General features: G+C 37.0%; 1 protein-coding gene across 27 annotated transcripts in view; it reads right to left on the reverse strand.

The window, feature by feature from the left end:
- Positions 1–20,955, reverse strand: part of DLG2 (discs large MAGUK scaffold protein 2) — a 994,028-nt gene that overhangs the window by 289,093 nt on the left and 683,980 nt on the right. For all 27 annotated transcript variants that reach the window (XM_048939920.1, XM_048939896.1, XM_048940083.1 and 24 more), the window contains one exon: positions 3,698–3,834. In XM_048939920.1, the coding sequence (XP_048795877.1) occupies positions 3,698–3,834 (137 nt within the window). The remainder of the gene's footprint in view (positions 1–3,697; positions 3,835–20,955) is intronic.

Genomic DNA, 20,955 nt, shown 5'->3' on the forward strand with positions numbered 1-20,955 from the left:
AAAATCTGTTCTGAAAGAAATGCTAATGTAGATGCACCTAAAATTTAAATGATATACTCTGACTACTTTAACACAAATGATTCTGCAGCTATGTGTGATCTGACAGAAACTGGTATGGAATCTTGCAAGGCACAGTTTGACAGCTGTAAATAGCAACCCACCACAGCCTTGAGAAACCACCCAATGGTATTTTTTCAGCACAGAATGGGCTTGGAAGCAAACATGAACATCTGGAAAAAGAAAGCAGCTCCTTTTTTTTTCTTTATGGTTTTAGGAAGAAAACAGAATCAAATTAAATCTCGCGGTGTGTGAGTAACATCATTTCTTATAAATGTACACATCCCTAGAATGTCTGATTTCTTTGACTGCACATGCTAAAAGGCAACAGGCTAGCAGATATGGCCCAAACAGTCCAGGCTTTGGGGAGCAGTAGATTTGAAGAGTTAACAGAATACAAGACAGCAGTAGCATAAATTCTGTTGTTTTAGAGTTTTCCCTGAAAAATACCTTGCTTCTAACTATCAGTGTTTTGTATTAGTAATAAACAGTTTTATAGTGACTTCTCATTTATCCATTCCGCAGGCAAGCAATTCCAAGGTGAGATGATAACATCAGATAAAAGAAAGTAATTACAGCTCTGGGGATAACTAGCAGCAACCTCCAGTGCTTACAGTCATCAAGATGGAGCTAAGCTTCTCAGAGTGGCATGTGGTAACAGGGAAGACAACCAGCCTATGTATAAACAAGCAGTTAGAGGGAACAAGTTGCCCAGAGAGGCTGTGCAAAATCTATCTTCGGATGTTTTCAAGACTCAATTCTTACCAACCTTGCATGATTGTAGAGCTGAATCTGCTTGTGTTGGAGGTTGTACTAGAGAGCTTCTTTTAACCTAAATTGTGCTAGACTATGATGATACATGATTCCACGTTGCTTCTGTCCAGTGCCAAGAGAACGCAGCCTTGTGGAGACACCCAGCACAGCCATATTCTTACTGCAGGCATTACTATAGATATGACTACCAGTCTACAATAGTTAGAAGTTTCCTACTAGATGTAAGTCTCCAGAGCAGAGCTCTGGTCTGTTCATTTTACATATACCTATCAAATCCACTGAGTTCAGTTTTTGGCTGGATTACTCTTAAGCATCTTCCAATAATTTTCCTACTGGTTACCTCAGAATTATCCCACACTGGAGAATTTCTATGCGGAAGTGCTTGGAATAATAGGACAGAAGTGCCACAGAAATGTAACTGCACAGATATGCCCTTGTATAGATTTCAAAATAATTACAATGCTCAATATTTACATAATACATTTTGTGAATGCTTAACACACTATTCGCAATCTGCGTTTAATAACTGTAGGGATATCAAACTGTGAAATGCTCAGGTGGCATCTCATTGTTTTACATTTCAATATTAGCTTTGATTTTGCAGCATCTCTTTTATTACATGTTAAATTTTAATGAATTTTATTTGCGTGTTCTTTGGAATCTGAAAGCATTTTACTCAGACTTATCAGAACACAGATACAAAAAAGAAACAACCATTCCAGCAGCTGCTGGCAATTCTGTAAGACTAACACACTATAGCAGATTTTACAGAGAAATGATGGAAAAAACAAAGATTGAGGAAGCATGCACTGGTGAGAAAAAAAAAAACAAAACAACCAACAATAAAATGTTGAAGTATATAATAAACAAGGAATCAACGAAGCAGCCACAGACCATACAGGTGATAATAGCAATATTGCATTGATCAAAGCAGTAAGACTGATGAAAGAAAGCAATGAATTCTTTCTTTTCACAAAGGTACATGAAGTAAACGGCATGAACTGACAGATGCTACCCAAGGCAGAAGAGAGAAAATATTGAAAGTATTCAGGAAAATCAGAAAAACCTCAAGCTATAAAGAAATTAAGGTGTCTTGTTGGAGAGAATCAGCTCTTCATCTCCATGAAAATGTAAGGGTTAAATTATACAAAGAACAAATTGCTGTTTGGAATTTCTTAAGCAACAATGAAAAGCTTGGTCTGGAAGTATATGGGTAGTGGAGAGCAATATTATGATTTTTTTTTGTTCCCTCATTTCACACAGAAATGATAAAAGGAGATAATTGTAAGTAGTGAACTGGTCACCAAAAGAAAAGTGGCATGAAGATGTGACATCAAACATAGTGACAATGACTTCTGGTCATTTTCAGAGGTCAGATGCAGGAGAAAGAATGAAATTCTACGTAGTGATGTATAACTTTTTTCTAATGTGATGTATTACTATTTTTCTACTGAAATTCCAGCTAATTAAGTGATGCTGAGAGAGAGAATGAAGAGGTTTTTGTGTCTGTGTTGTGTAGATGTTGTGTAGATATTATTTATTTCTTTAGGTAAGTGGGAAGAAAATTATAATAAGGTAACACCAATTTGCAAATAACATAAAAATTGAGAAAAAAATTCTCATTGCAGAAAAAAAAAAAGCAACAGCAGAAGGCAAGTAGATTTTCTACAAAGTGGAAAATAACAAAATACGATGTAACTTTGTCAAATACAAATACACATTTCTATAGAAAAAGAAGCCAAAACATCACTAAAGTGCAGGGACTTGAAATTCAGTGTGCTGAGAACTTGCAAAGAAGAAATATAAAAAAAATGTTAAATTCTAGTTTCATTTTGCTTTGAGTTTGATAACAGCATTTGATCTTTTAGTTGTTTTATCTGCCAGTGTGGGTTAATTAAAAAAGGTTAAAGTCACCAATCCAGCCACTGAGTAAGTGCCTTTTATGTTCTGTTTAATACACAGATAATGAATGGTCATCTTCACATTTGACTGGAACACAGTGTCCCTAGCCAATAAAAAAATGCAGTTTTCTTATAGAAAAGAACATAGACATAGTTTTATGGGCAGAAAAAAGGTCACAGCAATTTTTCACTGCTTAGACATTGTGTCATAAAACGGAGCTACTGCAGTGTACTTTTTTTTTCATCGCAATGATTTAAAACCTATTTCTGTACCTGCTGAAATATTTGCAAATGCGTTGACATGAATACAACCTGACATAGATCAACTTCTGCTGATTCACCAGAGTGTTTCTCCCTTAAAGAGTATTAAACAAACTCCGAGAGTGCGAAATACCAAGAGAGAACAGTGTAAGTACTTCAAATATTAGGAACAATTTCCGCAAGCGAGATCCATCAGAGAGAGAAGAACACTTCAAGAAAAGTGTATCTTTTATAACACCTACATGGAGCATCTATATGAAGCATTCATACATACACTGAAGTACAGGTAGCAGTCATCTGATGGTGGGTATAAAAGAGAGTTTTGTTGCATCTTTCTACTTTCTTACAATGATCAGTAGAATGAGTTGTGTTGTAATGAAGCCCTTACTGTAGCAGCTCTGTGGTGAATTTTGACTAGCTGCTGATGTGTATGATGCATTTATTCTCCTCTTAGTTAAATGACACAGTAATAAAATCTATTGCCTTTTCTTCACAAAATGTTGGTTTTCCAGTATAATGTTGTGGGTTTTTTTAACTGTTGTCTCAGAAATACATATAAAGAATGGGAAAAAATGAAGATAACAGAAATACAACAATTAGAGAAGCTGTAATGGTTACCTCCAGTACCACGTATAGTAAATAAAAGAACCTGTATGAAACAACTTTCATCCATATAAAATGCAATTTAAATTTGTCACACTTACCATAAGAAGTCTATCTCCAACCTGTAACCTCCCATCTTTTTGTGCAGCTCCTCCTTCAATAATCTTGGTGACATAAATGCTATTGTCCCCAGGAATGTGTTGGTTTCCCACTCCTCCTGCAATACTGAAACCCAGACCTAGAGAAGAAAGGGGAAAATATGCATTAGCAGTGCAAGAAATAACACTAAAGAGAGAGTTCTAGGGTAGCACATTTAATCTACTGTACATTTGAAATATTTTTTTTACAGAAACACAAATAAAACAATGGTTATTTGATGGATCAGTACATCTTCACTTTTCCTGGAAGGTAAGGGATGCAAATGAATTACTGAAATTATTTTTAATGTACAATTATAGGATGGCAGATATGAAAAGAATCAAACTAATAATGATTCTATCCCAATATCTTGTGCTCAGTAGGGGCCAGTAAAACCTCAAGCTTGGATGTTATTTTGATAAATGTAAGTAAAAAAGACATTGCAACTTATCACAACAAAATGAAAGGTATTCTTGTCCACAGAATCTGAAAAATACTGAGAGGCTTACTGTAGATATTATAAGTTTCTGTAGTGCCACACCGAAAATGAAAATGAAAGATAAATGGTGCACATATTTGAATTTAATTATGCTTTGCATGTTTTTCTAGGACACAAATATCTTTGGTTGTGGATATATAAAAAAATGAGAGTCATTTGTGCACATATAATTTTCTCTCTGTGATCTGTGGAATTCCCAGTTATGGAGACTCTAACAGCCAAAATTTGGAGGAATGTCTACAAGCTGGTATGAATCAGAAAAAGTACATAGAACATCAGTAGATGTAAGAGCTTTTCATGCTTTTCCCATCTTCTGACACACTACATAAAAGACAAATCACTGCTCTCACTTATAATAACATTTTTATCTCTCAATCAGAGAAAAGGCAGAAATCACTGTATTCTATTTCCATAAAAAGTCTACTCCATCAGATTATTTTTTATAGATCATAGATCTAATGGGAACTTCTACCTGAACAAATAAGCTGTTACTCACAATAACCTGCTTAGATAATTGCTTCAACCAGGCATCTCACTTTTAGCTGCACAGAAAAATAGTAGCTAAATAGAGAATAATTACTAATTTTATCTATGAAATACATGGTGCTTAGTCAATCTTACAGCAAACATAGTAGTAATAGCTTCAGCCTGAGCAGAGAAAATACAACAGGAAAAAATGAACTGCATGGAATTTGGCATTTTATCACAAATCCAGCAGCTGACTGCTTGTGCCCTAAATTTAAGCGAGGGTTTATTTAATACACACAGATTTCTTTAGCAGCTGTATAGATACAGAGATAAGACTTTTGGAGTCAATTAAATCTTTTTGATACATTATGTTTTTTTTCTCATATTATTTTTTTTCATCGCCATTTTTAGTTTAAAAGAGATGTGAGGTCAGATAACATAATGGACTCTTAATGGATACCATCAAAACAGTAAATTACAAAAAGAAACCACTGAAATTATATCTCAAATTGAAATACCGCTTACTTAATTAAGATGGCTATTAACAATACACATAAAGTTAATTCAGAAATATGAGATAATTAAAATAAAGCTTTATTTAATTTCCAGCTAATGCTGGTGATGACTGTTACTATTTGTTTCTACTTCTGGGACAGCTACAAGGATAAAAAGACTGTGGTTTCTACTACATGGATGAATTTGCTCATTACCCTGTTGAGTGCTTTTGAAGAAACAAAAAGACATTCTAAGAAAACACCAAGAATTAAAATTCCCTTTAAAACTTTAGTTGTGGACTAGGAACAGTGATCAAATAGTGTTCCTTGGTGACATAATTATCATCATTTTGGAAAAAAAACCCCAACAAAACGCACATTTCCAGTAAAATGAAGCTCTGAAAGAGGAGATGAATGGGCTAGACTGCAGCTGCAGAACTTCCTTCAGCTCCACTGCTCACCTAAGGCACAGCTGTGGGAAGATTAGCTTCAATCTTCTCCTCTATTACAACTGTAAAGGGCAAGATCATTTCTGGCTATATAGCTATGATGTATTTTATGCAGATGGTTTCCTAACTCAGTCTGGTCCTGTTGTAGTGTAATAGAAGTAAAGACCAAAGCTTCCATTTTCTGCAGCGCTGAAAGGAAAGGCAGTGTTTGCTGTTTGCAGGGTTATATCACAGTTGACATATGAAACTGCAAAAAAATAAAAATAAATTGTAACATGCTATGCCATTATAAAAGTGAAGTTTACAATGATGAAAGCCATACTCTGCTTCTCTCATGGACATAAAATATAATTGTGTTACAATGCATGGGGCTATATATTGTTTGTAAGCTGGGTCTGCCTTTGGGATCCACGTAACTGGCTGAGAGTATGAAGAAGCATAAAAGAGCAGAACAAGGCATGAGGAATTACTGTAGGGAGAAAAGTGAGGGTGGGCTGGACAGAACTGAAGAAGAGAGTTTCTGTGGCTTTCCCACCTAATAACAATCTAGGTCCATCATATGTGCATGCTTTAAAAGACTGTTTCTTAGGAAGAATGGGGAATGGAATCTTGGCAACACTTAGTTTTACTGGAATTATTTTTGTCAATTGCTAGGACATTAGGAAAGTATACTGCAATAAAATTTTGGGGTACGTTTCCAAATGATCTGTCCAAATGATATCAATCAACTATGCTCATCATTTATGCCAATCATCTGTGCTACCTTTCTAAACAATGGGAATTCATTAAAGGCTTTTAGAGCATGATTCATCCGATCTCTTCAGAGAACTGACAGAGACAAGATGAATCACAGTCAAGTTCTGAAAGGCTGGCGACTGGGTGTGGGAAGAGATAGGTGGGAAGATCAATACCATACAGGTTCACCTCCAATTATATGAAAGGTTTCTGTTTAGTTTTAAGACCTACAAAAGGTTTGTGGATCTCTCTTCTCATTGGCTACATCACATTAATATATGAGATTTTTACTCTATTTATTACTCTATTTTAAAGGCAGATAATCACTGGAACTTAGGGAAACACAGGGATCAAGATCTGTTCTCCAATCTCAGTTCTTTTCACTGCTGAGTAGAAAAAATCAAAACAAAATTGCATGTTTAATTGTAGATACTTTTTCCTATTAACCCCTGCTGTCAGGAAGACTGCCATCAGAATAGACATCATGAGTCTCTTTGAGAATAGCCCTTTATCTCACTTCCTACTTTGTGCACAATCTCCTTTGCAACTACACCTAAATTTGGACAGAAGACCCAATTTCCTCATAACAGCAATTAGATGGAGAAAAATAAGAGATTTCTCCAGGAGGAGAAAGATGATTGGGTTTAATAATGGTACATCCATGCCATGCTTCATTTCAGTTAAAGCCACTGTAGGCACATATATGATGCGTAAAACAGACAATATGAATCAAACTCTATTTCTTTCCACTTCTAGTGAGTAGGTATTTGTAAAATTCATCTGCCTTTGGGATCCACAAATGTAGGAGTTGGCTGTGAAGTTATTAAATTACTTAGGAGTGGAATGAGGCATTGCTGTTATCATGAGGATAGAGGAAAAGGAAAGAGCTATTCTGTCAAAATTGCAGGAAAAAGTGCTGATGTTAACAATGATTATATACATTTATGCAATCCTTTTTTTTTTTCCCTCAATTATTAGCAAAAAATAAATTAATTAAAAAAAAAATGAAGTCATCATAAAAAAAAAAGAAACATTTGTAGCCAAAACAATTTAAAGACCTCCTGAGCACAAATTGTAGCTATTTCACAAAAACGTAATTAATAACTATTTACATCTGTTTTGTATTACTTGCTCTATCACTAAATGCATCAATAAATCAGTAAGAACATATAGAGAACATATAGAATAATTGAATCACAAAATGGTTGGGGCTGGAAGGGAATTTAAGATCACCTAGTTTCAACCTCCTGCCATAGGAAGGGACACCTCACTAGACCAGGTTGCTCACTGCTCCATCCAACCTGGCCTTTAATGCTTCCAGGGAGGGGGCATCCACAGCCTCGCTGGGCAGCTTGTTCCAGTGTCTGATCACCCTCACAGTAAAGAATTTCTTCCTAATGTCTAGCCTAAATCTATGTTCTAACTACTTTTCTTGCAAAAAGTAGGTATGGAGATTTCTCCTACAGTTAGTCCAGGGATGGATATACAGTAATGAAATCTTTATACGATAATAAAACCACTCTGTAAGACACAAGGACATATCACTTTCCAGTCATCAGAAAGGGAGTTTAAAAGACAAAGTGTAGCTATATAAAATGAGAGAAAGATGTGAAGTTAAATGAAAGCCTCATTAGTAACCCAAATGCAATGAACATGAGTCCCCCAGTTCTAGCTGAGAAGCTCCAAATAATAGAGCAGCCATAGGAAGTCAAATTTAAGTCATAAACTTAAAATGTAACTGAGAACCACATCAAAACAGTGTACTCTAGAAGTATAATATGGGTAATTCCTAACTGTTTGATTCCTGATTTTACTCCAGCATCTCTTACCACCAACCGACAAATTTCCTCAACAGTGTACACCCTTGTGAAGTCACACAATGCACAAGACTTGTAACAGAAATAATAGGTTAGAATTTAATAGAATGTTCATGGAAGCACAAGAAGAAATGAGAGCATTCCTAGCAATAAAACTGAAAATGAGTTGTTTTTTTGTCAAGCCTAGAAGGTTTCGCTGCTAAGCAAGCAGCACAGTTGTACTGCAGGCAGAAGACCCTGTGCTGTAACAGCAGGATGTTGGAAACATGGTTACAGGATGTGGCTGTATCCTTGGGAAAGCTGGTAATACCACTGAAGACATGTATTTGCTAAATGAATTAGAATACGCAGTGAGCAGTTATTTTCCTATGTCCTAGGGAGCCCAAATAAAACAGTACTGTGAACACTCCATAACACTGGTAGACTCCTAGACAATACAAAACATCTGCCCAAAAATTACTTCATGGTCATCAATCAAGAAAATGCTAAGAGGTGGTGTAAGGGTTCTGCATTCCATGTCCTCTGTCACACCAGGGCGAGGCAGATCACCTCAGCACACTCATCTTCAGGTTCGTCAGGATGCAAATACAAGTTTCCAGAGTCAAATTGAATGATGTTTAGTTGTCTCTTCCTCTGAAAAAGGATGAACCTTCTCATGAATTTATCAAACTTGGAGCAAGGAAGTCCAACCCAGATCTCTAATTAATCTTATTTTGCTTACAGGGAGGAAAAGAACATGGATAAGATAAAATATATTGACATATAACAACTGATTGACTTGTTTTGACAGTTACCACAGTTCTATCTAGTGCCCTATAAATAAACAAACTGAAACAAGGTTAACTATAAACAGAGGAGCAGCAGGGAATATCTCCCTTTCCTCTTCTGCCCAAACCTGTAGTTGGCAATTCTGGTCTTTCTAGAGGAGGGATATAACACCTCATAATTGTGGGATTTTAATGTGCTTTAATATGCTTAATATGACTTATGAATAATGTTCATTATTGATAGAAAATTCCTTTATTATTCACTATAAGCAAAATTTTAATATATTACACGATGAAAATTAAAATGTTTCACAATAATTGAACGATACAAGGAGGAACTGATTTTCCTCTACAAAGTTTTATTTCTTTCTGTTTTTAATTTTCATCTCATGGATCAATTCCTGAGAAACCACTCATCCCAGACACAGAATATGTCACTTTTTCTCTCTCCTCTGTATTATAAGGGTAGGTTCAAATATCAATTCATTTGAATGAATTATAACAATTGCTATTCCTGACTCATGTCACAGCTCATATCAGGAGTTAGAGGAATAAAATTTGACTACATTTTGTTCTGTGGATAAAAAAATCAGTCTAAAGTACTGTATGATTCATCAAACTTTAACTAATATTCATAACATGCTTGAAAGCTGACAACTTTCATTGCCATCATTAGTTCCTTTTTTCCGACCTGTTCCCAAATTGCTTTAGAGTACTCTTTGTAATGAGCAATTTGGTAATAATCTCAACTGCAAAGGAGGTCCAGCGCCCTACAAAGCTGATCATTAGCTGGTCTTTCCCTCTAATGGCCTCAGGTTAAAAATTTCAAGTACCTTCCTTATTGTTTTTGACATTACTTTGCAGAAATATGTTGTATTTTCAGGTATTTCCCAGATCATGTCAGATAGAATAAAGATGATGTACAGTGCCACCAAGTAAGGATATTCTTTGAAACCACTTAATGCATGCAGAAAATTATTGTCCCCTTTATGCTCTGTGTATCATTATATTATTGTGCTTTCACGTACTTATCCAGCAGCTGTTATGCAGCTCCTTTGTTCTTCCAGACCACAGACACTTTCATTGTGATTATGTCTATCAATCCTGACATTCTGGCTGTCAGTGCATCACCTTTCCACACTTCTGGACCAGCAGAGATATCAGATATCAGTACAGCCTGGACTGAGGATGTGAGTGGAAAGCATACAAAAAGCTTCCACTTAGCACTTAGCAGCCAGCACTTTTGTGACTATGACTGAACACTGCTTAGCAGCTGTAATTATACGGCAGGAAAAGAAAATCCCTTTCATGCATGTCATACTGTTTGCATAGAAACACTGATGCCTGTCTCCAAAGGAAGGAACTCTTCTGTCACCTCAGCAGAGAGGGTTTTGGGGTTTGCTGCATGGGTGCAGATTTTTGTTTGGAATAGATAATAGCATTGATCTTTTCCAACCTTAATGATTCTATGATTCTAATTTTTGTCAGAGATTTTAGTAGAAAGTAAACAGTAACATTTTGCCTCTTAACCTACTTATCTGCAGAAATTTTAAACACTGCAAATTAAAATGTTTAAATAAATCTTAACAAAAAGTTGTTAATCCTCATTTTAACTATTCTTAATTTAATAAACATTTAATATAAATCTAAAACATTACAGTAACACAAGCTGGCTGCACAGCCCTACAAATAGATCTGCAGAAGTCTGCTCTCACTGCATTCTTGATGAAAAGCAGGAAAGAAAACAGTAGAATCACTGAATGGCTTAGGCTGTGGAGACCTTAAAGTCATTCAGTTCTGACTCCCTGCCAGGGGCTGGTTGCCCCCCACTAGCTCAGGTTGCCCAGGGCCCATCCAAGCTGGCCTTGTGCACCTCCAAGGACAGAGCACCACAGCTCTCTTGGCAGCAGTGCCAGGGCCTCACCATCTTCTGAGTAAACAATTTCCTAAACTAAATCTCCTCTCTTTTAGTTTAAAGCCATTCCCCTTTGTTCTATGAGTATCTTCCTGTGTAAAAAGTCGGTCTCCCCCCTGCTTATAAGTTCCCTTTAAGTAAGCCTCAGTGAGGTCTCCCCGGAACCTTTTCTCCTCCAAGAAACGAGCCCCACAACCTCAATCTTTCTTTGTAGGTGAGATGCTCTATCCCTCTGTTGATGCAGCCCAGGATGCAGCTGACATAATGCTCTGCAAGAGCACACTGCTGGCTCACATCCAGCTTTTTGTCCATCAGGACCATAGAACCATAGAACGACTTGGATTGGACGGGACCCCAAGGATCACGAAGCTCTAACCCGTCTGCCACAGGCAGAGCTGCCAGTTGCTAGATCCAGTACTGGACCAGGCTGTCCAGGGCCCAAACTGACATTTTGGGCTTTTATTCCCTGTGCATAACTACCCCTCCTCATATGACAAAGTTTCATGACAATTTAACCTCACAAACTCCAGTGAAGCTAGCTACATTCCATTGAACTGAAAGAGTGGTTTGGCTGGTTGGTTTATTTTGAATTCAACTCCCCCAATTTTTTTCTCCTCATTTTCATAGTAATGGGTTAGACTAAGAGAAATACTTGCCTTGTGTTTCTGACTCAGCCTTTTCCAAGACCCTCCCAACCCAACTGTGCTGAGATTCCATAGTTATATGGCCTTCCAGAACGCTCCCAAAAAAACTATGCTGTGATTCTGTGCTTCTACAGACTTCCAGGAGCTTCCTAACCCAACCGTGGGGAGGGAGGAAGGCTCATCCCAAACCTCCTCCCGGATATTGTGGAGGGGGCAGCTGCCTGCCCCTGCAACACCCTGTGGGCCTGGCTGGGAGGAGCAGTGACCCCCTGAAGCACCTCCAAGTTTTCTGCAGAGAACTCTAAATGAGTCCTTCTGCCAGTCTGTACCCGTACCTGGAATTGCCTCAACCCAACTGCAGTACCTTGGCCCTGTTAAATCTAATTACTGCTTGTCTGCTTTTCAAGCATGTCCAGGTCCCTCTGGATGCTCTCCCTCCCTTCTCAGCTTAGTGTCGTCAGCAAACTTGCTGAGGTTAAAGAATGATCCTACAGAGATTAAAATCTCTTCGATAAATAGATGCATACATACATACATACTGTGCCAAATTGCTCTCCAAAGGACAAAAAACTCAGAAAAATGGAACCTAGGGAAAACTGAATGGAGACCGTGGCAGCAGCTTGGTTGCTGACCCAAGTGGCAGGCTGGTTTTCATACCTTTGATTGTAACTACCTAAACAAGCTTGCAGTCTCTATTTCAAATTTTACTTACTGCTATCTGTGCCATCGGGGACCATATATAATTTTAAAATTGGGCTGGCACACTGATGCCTCCAGTTCTTTACAGCTGTTCCAGACCGACAGAAGGTTCCCAGCCTAACACTGCTCGGAGCTCACTCTGCTTCTGTATCGTTTCTTTGGACCCAAAGGGTTCATCCAAGTCCTCTTAGACTGGAGTCAGTTATGCAGTACAGTTTAGAATATGCTAAAATGTCTTCTGGATATTTCAGGGATTTTTTTCTGGATTTTGCTTTGGCCTCTACATCCATTCAGAAGCAATTTTATACAACTACAACCTTCTTCCAACTGTTGTTGTTGTTTTGTTTTGTTTTTTCCATTCTTTTGGGTGGAAATACCAAACATTACAGTAGAAAACAACGAATTAAAAGAGCATTAAATGGAATCTGTTGTCAGAACACAGAATTACAATCCCTGGCTCAAGAAAAGGTTGTTTACATTGCTTGCAGGAGAGGAGATGATGGGGAAGAGAGATTATAATGCAAATGTTAATGTACCTGCAAGGCAGTGAGAGCAGGTTTAAAAACAATCAAACAGTAGATACAGAAGGTAAAACGTTGAAGTATCATAACAGTAAAGCTAATCCTTCTGTAATCTTTAACAGAGCCTTCAAAATCTATCTTGTTAAATTGCATTTGTTTGTAGAAAATTTATAAAAATTGTTTTACATGCAAATGGAAACAATTCCTTTTTTTCCATTCAGTTTTGCAGTTAAGAGTTTTTTTGCATTATGGAGTTTTTGCCTGCATATAATTATCCCTCAAGACATATTCTCTCCAGATGTAATCAAAAAGAAAAGAAACAGGAAGCTAGGAAAATACACCGAAAGCCTCATTATAAATCATGTTTATTCCACACTTTTTTACATCTTTTCAAATTAATTTGAGAAATATTTCCCAGAAAGCACAGACAAGAAGAAATGGCCTAATTGCACCATGGGAATTCTCTAGGAATACCTAAAAATTTAACTTGAGAAGAAAAGGTAGTATTTCTAATTTCACAGAACAAGCTGATATTTAAAGCATTATTGAGAATTCAAGTTTGGTAAAAACCATATTAAATCACAGTGCCACAATTTTACCAACTTAAATTCCAAAAAGAGAGATAAAATGATTTTGTTTTTTATCATCTACTGACACTCTAAGAGTTACAGCAAGCACATCAGTTCTTATACAAAAAGCCACACTACACCAAGTCCAAACATTTCATGTGAAGAACATTCAAATTATGCTTTTAAAAAGATGAAAATTAGTGACATAAAACAGAGAGATTTGAAATCTGCCATTTGGGAACAGGATTAACTGCTTACGATTTTATTTTTTTAAAATGTCTTCTCTCTCATTTCCATGCCAGGTTTGCATATGCCTACTCTGAAGCTGCATATTCACACTGACTTCCTGTTCACACAAGAAGTTTCCACACATTTTCAGTGCACCCACAAGTACAAACAGTACTCAGATTCAGTCACCAGAAATTGGAATTTCAGATGAGGGCAGACATCATCTAGCTGGCTGCCTCTGTGATAGGATCACTTACAGGGAACAATGTTGAACACAGCATAAGTTACTGTGGTGTTGAATGTTGGCTGAACTATTTTTTTTTTCTTTTCTTCTCACTCTATTTGTTTCTGTATTAGCAGCATTTTTCTTCAAAAGGGGTTTTGACTCACCCTCTGCCAGATGCCAGATTACGGATGAAGCAGCAGGCTGTCCTAATTGGCAGCAGAAAGCCAGGCGGAGGATTGCAGTGTGCATTTTCAAGATTACGATATGCTCATCTAAAGACTCTTTACTGCCAGAAGAGGTAACTCTGCTTACCTCCCTGCCTTTGGCCATATTTCCCCAATGCCTGCCCTCTACTAGCCATGAATACTTCTTAGCCATATGATTGCCAGCTCTAAAACAGCACAAAAAAAAACAGGACAAGTGATCTGAACAGATTAGGTGCGAATTCACCAGCGCCAAAGGCACCAGGCGCTGGCAGGTAGGGATGGTGCTGGCTTTCACGCCCTTTTTCTTCGTAGCACAGTTTTTTACAGAGGCACTTTAGAAAGACTTTTGTTGCTGTGGTGAATAATGACTTGTATGTAGGAACAGAAGTTGTTCTGAGCAAGTTTGTTGCTGATACTAAGTTGTAAGGAGCTGTTGATACTGTCAAGGGTGGAGAGGACTTGCAAAGAGATCTTGACAAATTACAGAGCAAGTTTGCCCAGCAAACTCAACTTACGGGATGCAGGGACAGAAGCTGAGGATAGGAGGCCAGAAGTATCTGTTTAGGTTAGCACATGAAAAATTCTTTGTGAAAATATGCCATTACAGCATGAGGTCTATTGGGTAGAAAGGGAGCAATAAAACTGCTCTCCTAAACTTGAGAAAGAGCAGTTAGCAATTACAGCTTTGTAATTCTCCCGAGGGCTGAAATGTCTGATATTGCTGTAGGGGAAGAAAAGGGTGAAATAATGGTGCTTATTCAACATTTCTCCAATTTTTGCTCTGACAGATATATTGGTACCATGAACATTTCCTGATTAGAGAATGAAATATAAAACCTTTACTCACCCTTTCAAGAGAAGTACTGGGCTTGAGAAAGCTGAATTTACTGACCACTGGTTGCCCTGTGAGAATGGCATTTAATTCAGGGAATGCTTTTGCACATGGGTTGAATGCAGTAGGAATTTTTTTTTTTTTTTCTTTTCTAGTACAGGTTTTTAAGACAACTACCCACATTACCACAAATATGCTTTTGTGGCTGTATTTATTTTTACTTTATGATCTGTTCAAAATACGGGCTTCCCTAGAGATCTATTTGATAATCCTCTCTCTAAAGTTTTCAAACTGAGGCAGAGGTACCTGGAAATGGTATCAATATGGCAGAATTGCTGTTCTAAAACCAAGAGAAATCTCTTTTCCTGATCCTCTCCTCTTTCTATCAGACAATTTGGATAAAATATTAAAGATTTTCTTCCCTTCCAGTGCTGGCTAGAGTCTTCTATTTCACTTAACTCTATTTAATTACTGTTCTATTGCAAGTAAATTCAAGAATGTAATTGTTGGATTTAAGCAACAGAACAACATTGCATGGATCCTATGCAGTGACTTAAGACAAGCAGGCAGTTATGGAAACTTTGAATGCACTGACGAGATCCAAAGAGTCTGCTATTACTTTAACAATATATAATGTCTTGGGTACAAACTATGAATTAAGGTTCACTCTCCGTGCTTGAAGTACACAGTTTGTTTCAAGCATGGGAACCAAATCTATGCTGACAGTCAATCATAGTTTGGTTGTCATTAAAAAATAGTACCTACATAATTTTCAGCTTAGTTTACCATTAATTACTGCAATTACTGACAGCAGCACAAATTATTTCACCTTCTAATAATGTAAAGTGAAAAGCACCTGATCCTGTAGATGTGCACACCAAGATTTGTTTTAAAGAAGTTATTACTTTCTGATGAGATGTTCAATTTTTAAATCATGATACTATGTGAAGCTGTGCTTTTCTCACCATTTTCAGATCAAGATTCATTATTGAAATCTACAGACTCAATACAGGAAATAATTATTATAATTCACACAAAAAAATGGTATTTTCTGTATGTAATATTAAATGATGTACTTTCAACTGATTACAGCTGGGTCAGTGCTTTTAAGCTGGGTAGCTGTTCTAGACAAACATTTAATATTTTTTCACCAATTAAATAGAGACAGAAGGAGTAGTCTGTCAGTTTAGGATCCATTTAACAACCACAAATGTCAGGGAAAGACTCATCAGTTCCTTTTGTTCGTACTCCATCTGATGAAGGGAATTTAGCATTTATCGTCTTATCCCATGTTGCAAAGCTGAACAGAAATGCATTCCTGAAAAGCTCTCTGCCAGTTATACTGAAGCCTGAAAATATAAAATGAAAACACAGTTCATCTTGTAGCCTCTTATCTATTTGCAATCAATCCAAAAATAATCTGTCATCCATTCGGTTGCTTCCTCTTTAAAAATCAAGTCATAAATTGACAAGTATTTTTTTTTTCATATAAGGCAATTTACAGAGCTCTGATGTTCAAAGTTTGCAAGTACATAAATGACACAGAAAAAAACAGATGGTGCTTACTGCACTAGAGTAATCAGGTGAAGGTACTCTGAAAATGGATTCAAGAGCCATTGCTCTTTGTGTTGACTTTTCTACCCAAACTATCCCTTGGTCCCTTAGATCTGTTTATTACTGATGCTTTCTTGCAGATCTCTTAAGAAAAAAAAAACAAAATGAAAAAAAAAAAGCCTTTATTTGCTGCTGATATGCATCCTTCACTCACAGAGTAAAATAAAACACTTATGTCTCAACAGAAATTGTACTAAATGTTGGAAAAGGGAATTATGCTCCAACAAACGTGAATGGAATAGTAATGTGAACCCATATTTGAAATCTGCATTCAGAAATACAGATCTTTCCAGATTCATCCCAGAGCACATAAGATTTTCTAACAGCTTATGCTTGACAGTGTGAAAACGCAACTATAAAATTTTAATATGATTCTTTCAGGCCACATTCTTTCATCTGCATTACAGATTTTTTTCTGAATAAGGGTTTTCCGGATATTTTTTTATCAGGCATCTTCATTAGGTACAGTAAAAAATAAGTCCCTGCTACTAATCCTCTGAGGGGCTCATCACAGGGTATTAATGTGGTCTTTCCATCAGCTGTTTCAATTAATAACAGCTCCTGAATCTCTCTGCAATGTCAGAGGTAGGGTGTACTGCTGTTTTTCTGGGAATGGTGTACACAGCATTCCTGATAAAAAGTGAAACTCTCGGGAAAAGACTGAATGCACTGAACTGTTGATTTATTCCCAGACCTCTTCTTGGCCATCTCTTGGAAATTTAAGGCAGTTATTTGGAAGAAAAGATTCATCCCAGTGGGACCCACAAACACAAAACCCAAAGCCTATAAGACAGATTTTAGCTATAAAGAAACCCAACTCTGTTAAGAGCTGGAGAAAAGTGTTTTATCTGAAGTCAAGACTTAGCATTAAAAGCTTTAGTACAGTCCAAAGCAGTGGGGTGTTGGCCAGCCTCCAAGTACTGAAACCTGATGTGAGAAGAGCTTTTAACGAAGAACTGGCCATATATATCTGACCAAAGTGTTCCTAAGGAGCACGATCCCGACCTGAGCAACAGAAAAGTTGAAAAGCCAGAGAAATCTTTCCTGGATGTAACTGAAAATATGCAGGCTGACATGGCATGTTCCAGTATTTATTCAAAATATTATATGTGAAGAAGTGTATTTTCTAAAAAGTGTCTTAATCTCTCCTAGCCATAAGTAAAATAAAGAAGATGGAAATCAAAATACTAAATTACAGTTGAGAAAAAGTGCAGGAATTGTGTCTTTTTTTTGCCTGGAAGACACCTTTTTTATTTCTACAGGTGCAGGATTGTAATAGCCCTATGTCTACTGTTTGTCTTTACACTGAGCTGAAATGAGAAAATGTTTTTATGACCATTGAGTCCTGGGGCTGGAAGAAACTCCATGGATCATTTATTCTGCCTCCTTGGCCTGAGGCAGAGCCAAAGATAGTTGCATCATGGCTAACAAATGGCTACACAGAACACCTGGTTATTTCCTCCTCTAGGGACATGGTGACCTGCCTGGTAATCTATCATATCACAATCCTCATTTTTTGTTAAATCCAATCCATGTCTTATTGTAATTTGTCTATTATGCTTTGTTCTACACCCTTCCTACCAGGCACACAGAGAAAAATCACGCTTCAACGATGTGCTACAAAGCAAGAAGAGTATTGTTAGAGGCCCACAACCCCCCTTCCAAGTCTTTGGTTTTTTAGATAAATGACTTCAGATCACTCATTCCTTCCTTGTAGGACAGGCTTTCTAAATCTCTGATCATTTTTACTGCTTTCCCCTGGAGTCCTTCCAGCTGGTCCACACCTTTATTGAAGTGGAAATCTCAAAGCCTGGGCTCTCCAGCTCAGTCTTTACCTGTGAAGGATGAAAGGATTTCTCATGTCTTATAAACTATACCTCAATTTATAAATCCCAATATAGAGTTTGAATGTTTCATCGCAGTGTGATGTTTAAAAGACAAGATGCTACAGCTAACAAAGTCCTGGATCTTTTGCTACAGGATTCGTGTCCTGACAGTTTTCTGTAAAGCACTATTTATTGCATTATTTGATTATCTCTACTGAGAATGCTTTGCAGTTGTCCCTACTGAATTTACTGAATTACAATTCAGCAAAATGTCTTTTTTTTTTAGATGACTTTCAGTCCTAACCCCTCCCAGCACACAGTGTCATCTGAGAAAAATATATGAAAAAAAATGCTGCAAAAGAGCATTACATCCTTTGCGAACCATCGCTCCTCAAATTTTTTTCTAGGTACTTATAAAAGGATTCAGTAAGTCTTCTGGTATTCCTTTGGGATTTTGAAAGCAAACTAATGGTTTTATACTCTTTTGCCTTCCCTTGTTGACTTCAATGAAAATGAGCTTTCTGTTTGCACCTGGCAGCTTTTCCCTCTGCCTTTTCTGCACAGTGTATAAAAGAAACCCCAGTTAGCACTGATTTGATCAGCTAAGTCTGAGTGGTCTGAGATCAAAATCATAAGGGCCTGCAAGTGTAAAAATGTCTAATATATTTAAGTGCTGCCTGGCCTGCTTCTTCTTCATTTCAGGCTGAAGTCTCACTCTGCTGTCACTGGTGTTAATCATGATAGCATTCTTCATACAGATGACCTTGCTGTGAAAACTTATGCCAGCCAAATTGTAGACACATTTTATGTCTTCCTTCAAAAGCATCTGTCATCTCAGCATTCCCTCTGTACCTACAAAGCACATCTCTAAATTACAATTGGTTTTACTCCATCACAGAGGGGATGTGCATGCTGATATGGAATTGACAAGTATTTTAAAATAACTTTCAGGAAATTTTGGCGATAGCATTTGACAATCATTACAATTTAAAAACAGCTCATATGCAACTTACAGACTACAGATAAGATTCACCCCTGGCCTACGATTAAAACTGAGTTCATTTTTTGACTACAGTAGAGGAAACATAAATGTGCCTACACTAAACAACTTTACTACATGATCTACTGCAAATTTATGCTTCCTCATTTCAGTTTCCTTTGTTTCTCTATTCATTTCAGAAGACATCCAAACCCTGTTTTGCATAACAAACAAACCAAACCAAGCCAGAACACAGATTATGGGGAAAAAGTCAATTAGATCCTTATTTGCAAAAATCAATTTCCAAAATTAAATCTTCAAGCATGCCCAGAGGATATTGTTCTTTTAGCTTTTGTGTTGTCTCTTTTGTCCTATCCTAAAGAATTTTTTTTTTTTTGGTCACTGTACACTATTTTATATTGTGTTCATTGTGAAGATCTTGCTTTCCAGTTTTTTCTTTCTCAAAGGAAATGATTAGACAAGCTTCTTTCTAAAGAATCCAAGAGCAGGCTTCTTATTTGTTCATAGAAATCATTACTGAAATTCCAGAAGCCAACATGCCTTTGGTTTCATGCTCTTGGAATACTTTAAGTATATGAGCTAATGTTTCTTGTTCAACAGATATAACTTGCTTTTGCAAGCTCTCACTTGTACATTTATCTTAGAAAATACAAACTAGAGGCAGAGCTTTCTCCTTGTCTTTCTCATAGGGAGTTAAATACAGATAAAAATGTGCTCTGGAAGAAGTCACAAGGTGTTTTTTACTGTTTTGCCTTCCAGACACCAAATGTTTTGCACTGAGAAAAACTGATCACCTTGCCATTGTCCCAGATGGCAGAAAACATCTTAAACATGCCTCTGAAAGAGAAGAAAAAGAAGTGACATTCCCAGGAATCACACGGCTTTCCTTCTTACCTGAAAAACAAGTGAAAAGTAACTATGTGCCAGGGATCACAAGACTTTGGCTCAGCAAGACTAAACTTTGCTTCTGCAATGTCTGATCAGACCTCATCTGCAATATAAGAACCTCTCCAAGATGTCCAGAAGAGCTGACCTTTGTATGTATTGAGGTAGCAGATACAATACCACAATTTTTGTGCATTGGAGTCCCAGAGCTTAGGGTTTCTTCAACTCATATCTTAAGATAACACAACTGGAACGTAGGGCCATCTGCACAAATCATTTCATTCTGGCAAAAGGCAAAGGAATCTTCTGTCTAAATCAAAAGAAAGATTGCCATCTCTAGAAATACACATATAATTAAAGAAACAAAGCAAAACAGAAGATCCTTACAGGTGAAGGCAGTGCAGTTTTCCAAAGTTGTTGAACAAATTATCTGAATTAACAAATAATAAGTTAAAGCTAAAATACTGAAGGGAAGTTTCTTTTAGACAAGTTGAGATCTGATTGCTACTTTATAGTTATCATCTAAAAAGAAACCTATTGTTTTCATTGCAGCTCACAACAATCATAGACAAACTTTAGAATACTGAAAGGAAAATGAGGATGACAAACCCACAGACAGGGCCAGGATATAGTATGGGGAATTGACAGATGAATTACTATATGCAATTAATCTCTTTGGTGTCTGGCTCCTGACTGAGCCAGCTACTTCCTTCAGATGTTCAGAGACACTTTTAATATACTGCCTTCCTTTTTTTCAACTAGTGGAAATGAAAGAAAAATATTGAGAATCTTGAATATTTTTTAAATAGGCTGCAGACTTACACTTC

Source organism: Lagopus muta, chromosome 1 (genome assembly GCF_023343835.1).
Source record: "Lagopus muta isolate bLagMut1 chromosome 1, bLagMut1 primary, whole genome shotgun sequence".
Lineage (NCBI taxonomy): Eukaryota > Metazoa > Chordata > Aves > Galliformes > Phasianidae > Lagopus > Lagopus muta.